At 34.8% G+C, this 12,874-nt stretch overlaps 1 protein-coding gene across 1 annotated transcript in view; it reads left to right on the top strand.

Moving 5' to 3' along the window:
- The first annotated feature begins 2,895 nt into the window (after nucleotides 1-2,895).
- Nucleotides 2,896-12,874, top strand: part of LOC117240342 (pyrokinin-1 receptor-like) — a 34,661-nt gene continuing 24,682 nt past the window's right edge. Inside the window, exons 1-3 of the mRNA XM_033506340.1 lie at nucleotides 2,896-3,205; nucleotides 6,108-6,628; nucleotides 9,472-9,878. Of these exons, the coding sequence (XP_033362231.1) occupies nucleotides 6,144-6,628; nucleotides 9,472-9,878 (892 nt within the window). The 5' untranslated portion in view covers nucleotides 2,896-3,205; nucleotides 6,108-6,143. The remainder of the gene's footprint in view (nucleotides 3,206-6,107; nucleotides 6,629-9,471; nucleotides 9,879-12,874) is intronic.

Genomic DNA, 12,874 nt, shown 5'->3' with positions numbered 1-12,874 from the left:
GTCTCTTCCTTATCTACATCGTTGTTTCTAATTGTTAGAAACTAAGAGTTATCTTACATAGAATATTTATTATATTTATTATATTATTATATAGAGTACAACGGTGTTGAAGATACGTGTTGAAGATATTTTCTTCGATTTTCAACATACACGAAAACCTTAATTTTTATTATTGATTTTAATTGCAAGATTTATTCCATATGCGTTTTGTATCGATACGGTATATCTGATATTTCCAACAAAAGAATTATTTTTCCTAGTAGAATGTTTGTAAATCAGAAGCTCAAAGTATAGGAAGCAGAAATTTTATTTTTCATATTGCTATTGTATGGTTGATACGATGTAAGCGAAATGAGATTCACGAGGATTATTCGTTTTAGATGGTTGTAAACAAATTACACGAATGAATCGAGTATCTTGGAATCTTTCTCAAACAGATCTGCTAATTTCGTACGTTACACCGATGAATGAATTCTATTTTTTCTCTGTCTCCTCGTGGTGGTCGACAAATATCTAAAAAAAAATTTACCACAGCGTCCTTTGTAAGTTACAAATAGCTCTGTAATATAGTAGCCATTTTATATAATTCTGTAACAAACGGCGCGATCTCTGGATAAAAATCTTCTTTCTGTGTAGTTATATCGAGCGATACGCGAATATTTTCTGTCTTTCGAAGAAATATAAAAAAAGACTGAAGGGAAAATGCACGATGAAAAGTGTGAAATACCGGTAGTTTTTCCTTTTTAGACGAGAATAAAAGAGTCGCGAAAAAAAGAAAGCGTAGAAAGTGTAGGAGCGTTAAAAAAAAATAAAAGAAAAAAGGATAGCTATATATCTCATACCGATGCTGTAGAACAAGTGAATCGAAATTGTTCATCGATGTAGAATTTTATAACTCTCAAGTTGTACTATGTACGATTCAACGATACGTATGACACGAGATATTGAAATTTCATATAAATATCGCTTCTCTGTAAAAGTTCGTGCGGGTACACATATAGTTTCTGTCGTTTATCGTGAACGTCATAAATTCCAATGATATTGATTTTTCTTCAATTTTAACCGTAAAGTTACTTCGTCTGAGAAAGGAAAAGGATTTTTATAGTGAATATTGAAAGAGATTAATTAGCATCGAGGTACTCTACAATTTTTTGTGCTCATCAACAACGTTTCAAAAGTATAGGGGAAGAATGAAAAGAATTATTCGCTTAATTTAATGACATCATCTATCATTTTTATTACACCGTCAGCTTATTCTGTTCCATTGAATTCGTCAGTATTTTTCTTCTTTTTTCTTTTTTTTTTTTTGGTGCAACTTATGGTAATTATTGAATCAATTAGAATATGAATTCGTCTTGGAATTTTACCAATTTGATTGTCAGCCAATTTATTTTCTGAACATTTAATTTCAACTTTATTCAATAATAAATTAATTGTACTTCTCTGTACTGTTTCCTGTAAATTTATACGTAATAATTAATCTGTAAATTTTATTGTTAATCTTAGACGCACAAGGTGAATCAACACTATTTCCTAAAAAGAGGAGAAGTTTACGTTAGATTCGAACAGAACGTCGATTCAAACAGAAAAGAAAATCCAAAGAGACATCGAGAAACAAACGTCCATCAAATCGAGACTTGAACCAATTTCGTTTGAAACGAACTTAACATCAATAATTACAGAAGATGCTCGTATTCTATTAACGTTAAGTGACACACGATTAAAGACTGACATAACAATTATCACGGACAGGCAGATAAAACAGATACGTTTGCTCTATTTCCTATTGCGGGAATATTGTCACGTAGCGTTTCTCTTGACACCGTTGAGACAACACCATTTACGAGACGATCGAAGATAACGCATAGTGGATCGTATAATATACCTCGTGCTAGATTGATTTTGCGCTCGAAATAATCTGTTAGATGGGAGAATCAGTTCGCCATTTCAGCGACGGTCAGGAGAAGCGTGGACGATTCGAACGTTGTCGAAGAATGTTCAGTCGCGCGCAAACCGCGCTCTAATCGCGTTCGTGTCACGAAAGGGAGCCACGCGAACGAACAGAGAAACTGGGAGAGTATAATTCTTTTCGTTAGAGTCAACCGGTTCATGAGACGAAGAATTATCGCGAAGCTGAGTTGAACGATATCTTTGAGATTGTTCGGAGGAATTTTTTAATAATCAGCGACTTGATTTTTTGACATAAAGGAATAGTCAAGTCAGAGGGAAACGAAAGAAACGAATGAAATTTCTTTTGAAGTTATTCGAGGAAACATTATAACAATTGTGCATGTTATGAAAAGCATTTTCTTGTAAGGCATTTCGTGAACAGGATTTTTTTTTTTTTTTAGATCAATCAGATAAGGAAGTGAATGGATTGTTGTGGTTGTAAGAAGCTCGATCATTGGAATTGAGGCGCGAATTCAAAGGATGTTTAATGCGGTGAATAATTTGATGACGAGAAAAATTTATTTCTGTTGGTGAAGCTTGGCGATAAGCAAGAAAAATATTAAACAGTTCTTCGAGGGAGAAGTGTAACTTTGAAGAAAATCTCATTGGTTTTATGACGGAAACAATGAAAAATTTGAAGAGATGTTCTGTATCTATCTGTGAAAGGTAGAGATAAATCATTTTGAGAAAAAAACAAGAACAGTTCGAGGATGATCGTGAATAATCTAATTAAAAATTGTAAAATTTAATATTAAAATAATTAAGTTTCATACAAAAATATTAAATTTCAAGTAGGTTTTCAGAAAAAAGAAGATATAACTAAATCTGAAGAAGAAACGAACAGTTTAACGATGATTGTGTACAGTTTACTTAAAAATTGATAAAATCCTATTCGAAATAAGTGAAATTTGAAATAAGTTTTTAAAGGAAGAAAGAAACGAAAAATCGTAAAGGTCGAGGGGAACAATTTAATCGTGCTTGGGAATAATCTAAATAATCATTCTTAAAATTCAACCTGAACCGTGTTACGAAGAACTAAGTGTACAGATTAATAAAGAAATATAAATTTGAAGTGCAAAAATCGATAATTGTATACCATACAGTTATCACAAAGAGGAAGAGAAACCTAAACGAAGGTTATACAGCGTTTGACAGATTAGTGGAGTTGAAAGAGGAAGTAAGAAGAGAAAGAATTGATGGATAGTCTTGGAAGAGGAGAAACAATTTTCAACGATCTCACAGAAGTAAGTTTCAGGTAAGAGAAATAATTCATAGAAACAATAAAAAAATATTATAAAAGATTGTAAAAGATATCCCGTATTTTATAAAGAATATGCAATTTTCGATAGAAACTAAAAGCTAATTAAAACAAATGACTAATTACTTAGACGAAGAAATTGTTTCAAATACAAGTTCCAAACTTACAACTCGACACTGTCTTTCAATAATCGAGAACCGTTCATATACGAGTGAACTTTCCTAATTCACAAAGAAGAAACGACACAAAAGCGCGACGAACGAGACGAAACGATTAATTAATCATCTTGTACGAAGGAACTGTTGAAACTTGAATGCGAAGTGTCTTACGGTGATTGACTTTGACGAACGATCGAAAATGATTCAGTTTTAAGAATGTTTGAGATTAATTGAGCTAAGCACGTAGAAGCTAATTGGAACTAATTTATCGTTGAAGGCGCGAATTAAAAGGAAATTTCAGCGAAAATAATCGCCGATACTTTGATTGACGAAATTATTTTAGCGAGCATTCGATTCGAAATTGATCGAAGAACGAACAATAGTGGAGAAAGTATTAAATTCATCGTAACAAAAGACATAAAGATGAGTTAAATGACGTATGAAATTTATTTTTAAGCACATTGGAAACGTAATGAAAGATTATCGTGATTTGCGAGTATGAACATGTGCGTGTCCGTCTAGACGAAGCATCATGAAATTTAAGCTAGAACCGTATCGTTACGATAAATCAAATAATTTACCGTCGCGTAGTACGAGACAAATTGATGAAAATCGCATGGGATTCAATCATAACAGCTATAAATTATAAAATTGTATAGATATCGATTAGAAGCATTTTAATACTAATTTATCGGCGAAGTATCGTAACAATCGTGGAAAAGAAATTGTAGAAACGTAACTTGTATTTTTATACTTTCTTTAACATTTCGTATTTTTCACAATTTCAGTCATTTTCCGTAAGATTTTCAATCGAACAAAGCGACAGAAAAATGATTTGAATTGAAATCGTGCGATCAATTGAAACGAGGCCAGAAATAATCGGTTCGCATCGTAAACGAGATAGCTGGACAAATTTAACATAACGATCGATTAATTGGCGTTAGTTACGTTAATAACGTTGGATTGATTATTCTGATAAACAAAGAAAGAAAAATAAGAAAAGGCCAAAACTGTTCGCACGTGCAAACATTTTCAGGCATATTTACAGTTGGTTGGATAATCAAACGACGCTCAAGTCATTTGTACGGCGTCGCGTGTTAATCGCGTCATAGATACTAATGACATACAACCAAGAATCGAATTACTATTACACAGAATAGTAGACGAAACTATTGCGAGGTATATCGAAAGCAACGATTAGACGAACGATCAGTGTACAATTAGATTTGATTCGAACTTGATTACAGTGACACGATTCAGATTTAATTTGATCGATGAATGACATAATCGACAACTAGACGCTTAAATTGGAATATGTAATTAATAAAATCACCTGCTATTACGGTACGGTAAGCAAAATTGAAATCGTCGAACATTTCCATCCGAACGAAAGAGAAAATGAGGAAGTAAAGTTTGTGCGATTGAAAAATTCCAGAGTTGAATGAAAGAAAATTCCAGGGTTATATATATGAAAATTCTCATATACATAATCAGAAAGAAATTCATAACAAAATATAGAAAAAGTTTTGGATGAAAATCGTTGAAATTTTAAATTTCGTAGTAAGATTAAAAAGGACTTGTATTTATTAAAATTGAAAAGTTTATACCAGAAGCCGAAAGAAATTACGTTGAAAATTAAAAGTCCCTGATAAAAATCGAAAATGATGTCGTGAAAATTTAAAATCTCGGAAGAGAAATTGAAGTAAAGTTCATCGAAAAAATGTTGGACTTTTATAATGAAAATTGAAAGAACATTTTCATAAGTTAAAAAGAGTTAGAAGAGAACAGACACTTTTTCTAATAAGACCCATCTTACGGAATAATAGCGTCAAACCAACGATCCAATTTCTGAGACCTACTACAAAAAAGAACGAGGCGGCGGACACCTTAGACCGAAAGTATCGTGGAAAGACAATCTCCGAGTGACGACACGTGGATTGGATGCTTAGCAGACCAGAGCAACCATAATAAGCTCATCCTGCCCCGTTGACGATTTTCTATTAATATGTCTCAGCGAAGACCAACGACATATTCTATTCGTCCCTGAAGATACAGTGATCAGCTGTGTTTCGATCGAACGACCGGCCTATTTTTAAAGCCGCAAATTGATTCGAACGCTTTCAACCACAGAAATCGACCAATAACACTCAACAACTTATCTTCCAATATTCTTCGACTTCATAAAAATTTCGAGGCTAACTTATCGAGTTTAAATGAAGACCAAGAGAGAAGAAGCGCTCTTCGCAGACCACTTGATGCGTGGATTGATAATAAAGACACCACGACGAGTCTGATCGAACCATCTATTCGCGTCGACCTCGGTAAATTGATTGGAATTGACTTAATCGTCCTCGAGGGATACCAAGGGTTCGCCTCTGTCCTTGGAAGTACCCGAAAATGTCGAAGAAAGACGCAACCGAACCTATCTCTCGTTGTATCCTTCGTACCATCGTCAACAGATCATCAAAACAGACCTTTATGATACACCGAAGCTTATGAGATTTCAATTTACAAACAGAACACGCGGTGATTTATCCTTTCGATCGACTACCACATCGATTACGATTAAACGAAAGAGACGAAGACGATTCGAATTCGATCGAAACGATGGAATAAAAAATTCGCTGAAACTTTCGCTGATTAAAATGTGCACGCAGCGAGAACGTCGTTAATTAATGTCAAAGTTAATTCTATACTAGTCAATCGTGTAGAAAGCTAGTCAACGTTACCCGATTGCACAGAATCTCTCAGAATCAGCCGGAATCTGGTGGAGAAAAATGATTTCGTCGAACAAGTCGATCGGTTCGGAAGGATCGATAATAATCGGAGATAGCATGAGGTTGGCCGGAAGTCACGAAGATTCGCTGGCCTCTGAAGGTAAATGGGAGAATTACACGGGACCAATCGCCGAATATTTGCAGCAGGAAAATTGTTCGACGGTGAGGCGGGATCCGTTGTACATCGTTTTACCGATCACGGTGATCTATACGGTGATCTTCCTCACCGGATTAATCGGCAACGTGTCCACTTGTGTTGTGATCGCGCGTAACAAGTCGATGCACACGGCCACCAACTACTATCTGTTCAGCTTGGCCGTTTCTGATTTACTGCTGCTGATATCCGGCCTGCCTCCAGAGATGTGCTACATCTGGTCGCATTTCCCGTACGTGTTTGGCGAGGCGTTCTGCATTATTCAAAGCTTCGCCGCGGAGACGTCCGCGAACGCCACCGTTCTGACCATCACCGCCTTCACCGTCGAAAGGTTTGTAACCAATTTGAATTGAATCATCCACTTGAAAATACAAACCGACGAACTCGTAGGTTGTTCTTAAATTTAGTATTTCACTCTTTCTTGTTTGTTATTCTTGGATGTGGATGTTTGTGCAAGTTGACGCTTTTACTGCCATTCATTGTTATTTAGACATTTAAATTTGTTAACGTCCGGATATTTGTTATTGAAGCGACTAAAAAGTAGAATCTAAAGAAATATTTGTTCACCTACTAAAAATGATAACTGAGATTGCGAATGTTTATACAAATGCATGTTTTTATTTTTATTATTTACCTTTATCTTGGATTTTCCTTTGCACTCAAGCAACAATATTTTTTTAAATACCCGATATAATGTACGTACGACAGAAAGAAATAACATAATTGAATAACATTCATTTGTTATTACGTAGAAACTTACGATCGAATTAAAGTTTCCGAAGATACGTAAGATCTTTTGTGGTTTGTGCGTTAGTCCCGACCCTGTCGAATTATTGACATGGGACGATGGCTTTCGAAGACATCAAGAGGGTTGAATAGGTTAAAGAACCACGTCAAACGGCTGTAGTCTTCTTTTACTGTTTACCATTCCTTCCAATTAAAGGATCGATCGAACCAGTTGCGTTCGCCTCAAAACGTCAATCTAAATCGCCAGGTGTTTAGTTCAGTAAATGGTGTAGTCTTGTAGTTCATTTTACGTAGCTAACATCGTTTTGTTTTTCTTTTTTTTTTATTTGGAAGAATTTTACAATCAATGCTCATTGAGAATTATAAGTAAATTATTCTAGCATGGTACTATAACTCGAATAATAAGTGTTTATCGTATGTTTGATACTAGTTGAATCTAATGAGCTAACATCGAAGAAAACTTTAAAACTTCTGCTTTTAGCTCTATTTTACGTGGCTTTCGTTACTTTGTCCACGTAGCATATAAAATTTTCCTCCGAGCATGATAATTAATTTTTAATTAAAGACGTTAACATAATGAAAAATGAAGAGAATTTTCGATCTCAAATTTGCATAGACTTGTTAACCTTTTTCTCTTTAATATCATCTTTACGATAAAAGGAGGATAGAAACGGATTAAAAGAATATTTTATCTTCAATTTTCTCGCAGCACTTACTTTTAATTCTCCAGTCTTACATGTATTTTTGTTTTTTTTTTCTTTTGTGTAATATCACCGTCAGAAAATTTTTCATCTTCTTTCTAGTAAATCACGGATTTATAAAATCGCAGATACGTAACAGTTTTCTACGAGGTTCTCAATAAATATCGCCGTAAATTAAATCGCTTTCGACCTTTTCAACGTTCTCGCCTGAAAGTGTCAAGCTTTCACGGTGTATAGTTACATGTCATCCCCTTGTCGCGCGGAAATTCCCAGAACTGTCTAAAGTAACCCTTGCTGGTTGACACAAATAAAGCGTGTCCAATTCTCTGAGACCTTCTTTTTCTTATCTCTTATTTCTGCCTAAGTAAACCGCTACGATCTTTGCTTTCTTGATCTTGCTGTAACCCTATTCTATGACGAATGATTGCGGAAATCGTGATAAAATGGATGATAGATACACTGGAACGGTCGTTAAGAAACAGATCGACACCTTCCTCAAATTATGATTAATATCTTGTTAAACTCAGCTAGAATCGTTTTTCTGTCTTACTTTGAAATGTTCTTACATTATTAAAAATGTTGCATTTTTTAATGTTCATAGTGATGTTTTGATGTTTCTTTTCTTTTTTTCTTTTTCATTTTTTAAGGGAAAAACGATACTCCAGAGGGTTGAAGCACTTTCCCTACTTTTTTTCTGTTTGCTCTAGCTTTACTTATATAAAACGTTTTATCTTCGTTAATAATTTCTATCATGACAAGTTGACAGAATCTCTTTCTGGATACAGAAAAGCTTCTTCCCTTGGAAGAGGGAATATTCTTGGAAACGCAAGTAACAGTCGCTTGTCTACGAAGATAGCACTGTTTCTTCTAGAAATCAGAATATTTACCTTGAATACGTATCACATGTTTTACCGCAATACGGCTTTCCTTCTACTGGCATTGAAATTGGAAAATTCTTAGTAAACTTGAAACTTAAAATAACAACTTCTCTTGCCCCTGTTAATTATTTCTTATAATATTATAGATTCTACATAAATTTTTTTATTGTACAAAGAGAATTTTACCCTTTTGTTTCCCACCTTCCTTTCGTTTTCTTTAAAAAAAGGACTACAATACACCGTCTATTCCACGCAATTGCACAAATTTGATTGTCGTTAGCTGAAACGAACGAATATAGAAGTAAGCGTATCTTGGAGTTAACTTTGTGCATTTTTATGCATTCGAAATGTACGATCGCGTTTATCTAAACGAACAAAACGGAAGCAAAGAAGCAAAGGTAAGAGTAGTGAGAACTCGAGGCAATCGTAACGAATTCGTATTAGTTAATTTTGTACTATCTACGAAAAGTTAGCACCATGAAAATGAAATATACAGCCCAGAAGACGCTTCGTTGCAAAAGAAGGATACACGAAAGCACTTTTGTGTAGTCACTTTATTACACAATAAACGTTCCAAGACCGACACGGTACAACGATAGGTGCAACAATAAATCCGAGAGTAACTACAATATTTACATCCGGTATTGCTCAGTGAACACAGCATGCCATCCATCATCGCACATTTATCTCCATTTTCCAGTTCGCTAACGTGTTTCCACAATGTCGGCTTCGTTAAAGTTCCTGCTAACAAGCGGCTTCCAAAAACCGTTCTTTCCCTCTATTTTTTTTTTTTTTTTTTTTTTTTAACTTGATGGAAAAATGGCGAATAACGCGTGTTCCACTTTCAGGTACTTCGCGATCTGTCATCCTTTTATCTCGCACACGATGTCGAAGTTGTCCCGGGCGGTGAAGTTCGTCATAGTGATTTGGCTGCTGGCGCTATGCCTGGCCGTGCCACAGGCGGCTCAATTTGGCATCGTTTACGACTATCGCAACGGCTCGGTGGTCCTGGACTCGGCTCAATGCTCCATCAAGTGGTATCTGATCGAACGCGCCTTCGAGATATCCACCATACTGTTCTTCATCCTGCCGATGACGATCATCACCGTTCTCTATGTACTGATCGCGATCAAATTAAGACAATCCAGATTGTTGTCAGCTACTGCGAAGAGGAACCATTTGTCAGCTGGATCCATTTACGGCGATAGCGGGAGAGGAAAAAGCTCCGCGCAGAAGAACGTTATTCGAATGCTGGGTAAGTGAAACGTTTCTTTAATTTTGTATCTTTTTCCTTTTTTTTTTCTTTTATTGTGAAACGTGACAGGGCAGTCGAAATGACCGACTGGTTTGTAATGTTTCGAGAGTCAACTGTCGACTGATAGTTTTAGATTAAATGACACGACTTTTGGTATTTTATAGTTTGTGATTGATTTTTATTTTTTTTTTTTTTTGTTTATTGATCTCTATCACGGAGGATGTAAAATACGAAGTAGAATGGAACAAATGTTGGTAATCGAATATAAATCGATATAGTCATCTGTAGCACAATATTATTTATTTGAGATTTAATACAATAGGGATGAGGGTCTGTTGAAATTCTCAAGGGGAAGATAAATGAGGGTATTTTGTTTGGAATGTTTAGGAATTTAAGGATGTCATGGAAGTTTTACCTGTGAAAGTTTTCTATGAAAAATATTGTAGATTTGCATGGAAATATTGTGTAAGCGGTACGCCAGCTATAATCGTATTTTTCTTCTAAACTTGATATAGATTTTTTATTTATATTTAATACATATTACAGTGGTCTGTATTGTATTTAAAAATTTCCGAACTCAAAGTTACTACTATATAAATATGTCAAAGCCAAGAACCGGTTATACGACCATATATTAAATACAAAATTCCCCTAAAAAATGTCATCTGCATCAATTAAGGATTCCATTTGCAACTTTATTAACGATGTGCAATAATAAACATCGAAATCTATCTCGTTACACACAGACTTGAAACCGGTTTGAAAGATGCTGTAAATTTGACCAGTTGCTAAATTAACGAAAAAAAGAAAGAAACATACGTAGCCGAGATTCGCCTGGATGGTTTCGAAGTGATTGTTCGACTTATTGTTCGTCGATCTGCGATCACCAGGAGGGAGGAAAAGCATAATACGTTCGATGCCGAGGAGATTCGTAGGTTTACGGTCCTATAAAAATAGTTTCTACTACTGTAATAAATTCTTTTACGAGTGTCGAGGCGGTTTCGTTTGATGCGAAAAATTTATCTTGCCAGGATGCACTTACCGTGTCTCGAATTGTCACGATTGTCGCTGTTCAATCAGAAATTAAAGTAACATAAAGAAACAGACAAAGCGGAGTTTTTTTTTTTTTAACAGAATAAACAGATTTAACGTCGGTTTATTTAGAGCTGTATTTTTTCCTGTAAATATTCAGGGTCGTGAGTATTAAAGTCATTTATCGAAGATCAATCTGAGAAATGATTCGGAAATTCTTAAAACTTTTCAGCAACTTATTATCTGATTTGGAACTTTTAAAGATAAATAGGACTGGTAGAGATTATAAGATCTTGAGATAAATAAAGAATTCTGGCATATATATTCAGTGTTGCAATAAAAATATCATTTTTATGTATATCGTGATAACATCGATAACACTAAACCTCTTTTCATTCATATTCATTAGATCTCTTTGAAATGAAGTCATTGCTTCAACTAATTCCGCAAGACAGATTAATTTTTCTATTGTATTTGTTCTTACTTAAATCAAAATTTCGATTCAGATTTATCCCGCGTAATTCGCATAAAATTTAATGAGACTTAGATTATGAGACAGTAAAGTCTAAACACGTACGATTCTTAGTTCGTCGTGTTTCTCATTCGTAATTGTTGTAAAAGGCGCCACAAATTTTTGTATATTTCGTATACAGATAAAATCACGTTTGATTAGTCGTTTCCTTGCTATTTGAATTATCGCGTTTTACATAAAACCAAGAGATGTTCTATTCTTTAAGAGAACGTACACTGTACAATTGTACGCGTGGCATAGTTTCGTAACACGATTTTTTATGTAGTCGAACTTTCACCAGGGCAATACGCAAAATGTATCGATGAGAATAGACGAGAAATACAGGATGGTTGGTAACTGGTGGTACAAGCGAAAAGGGGATGATTCTACGCGAAAAAAGAAGTCGAAAATATAGAATAAAAATTTTTCTTTTGAGGCTTTGTTTTCCAGAAAACTTTGAACTTTCGCTCGGTACGCGTGCATTTTATCACGTCTCGTTATAACGGATCTCATTGTAGATCGTTGTCTCGATGGAAAAATTTAAAAAAAGAAAAAAAATATTTTTAAAATTTTTATTCTATATTTTCGACTTTTTTTTCGCGTAGCATCACCCCCTTTCCGTCTGTACCACCAGTTTCCAACCACCCTGTATTTAAAAAACAACGCCTTCTTTCAACAAGGATACTCATCCGTCATTAATTTTATTTGTTTTCTACGAAAATCGTCCTTCATGCTATTCCTTTCCAGCGGATGTACGTATTTTTGAATGACGAATGCATTGAACAAAATATCACACGGAAAGAATGGACCATTTTGTCCTCTATCATTTTATATTGGTAGCGTGAAAGTTTAAATTTATGGAAGAATGTATTTCACTGACGTGAAATCGTATCTCTGCGAGAGTATCGCGTTTTCACATTTTCACGGAATCGAGTTCCTGTCGATTCTTTATCGAGTTACCGTAATAGTTGTTGTCATTCAACTCGCATACGATCTTCGATAGTATTTTATGGAATTTTTCTGTACAATATTTATCCTTATTGATATCTTGCGAATTTTTTGCGAAGTTGCCGCAAGGTAGCCGGCAAATTTCCCAAGAGAATTCCTTTCCAATTTTCATATACATCAAATTTTATTGAAGTAATTACTTTTAGGGAAACTCTACGCCGTTCTTTTGTATCGCCACTACCTGGATACCGCTATTACGAAGAAAATAGAATTTAGTGAAGTAAAAAAATAAAAAAAAAAAGTGAGGTCCATATTATTGTGCCCTTGAACATGAATGTTGTTTGGATTACAAAGTCTAGAAACAAAGAGCTATAAGTAGATTTTTATTGACTATCTCTTGTAACTTTCAACTAGAGTTACACACCAAGTTTAATTGTTTTGGTAATGTCCTTTGCTATAAATATTATATATCGACGTGCTCCCTATCACCTTCGACTGTAATGTA

The sequence above is a fragment of the Bombus vosnesenskii genome, unplaced genomic scaffold (assembly GCF_011952255.1).
Source record: "Bombus vosnesenskii isolate JDL3184/JDL3185 unplaced genomic scaffold, Bvos_JDL3184-5_v1.1 scf7180000014621, whole genome shotgun sequence".
Classification (NCBI taxonomy): domain Eukaryota; kingdom Metazoa; phylum Arthropoda; class Insecta; order Hymenoptera; family Apidae; genus Bombus; species Bombus vosnesenskii.
This window is presented reverse-complemented; position numbering and strand designations above follow the sequence as displayed.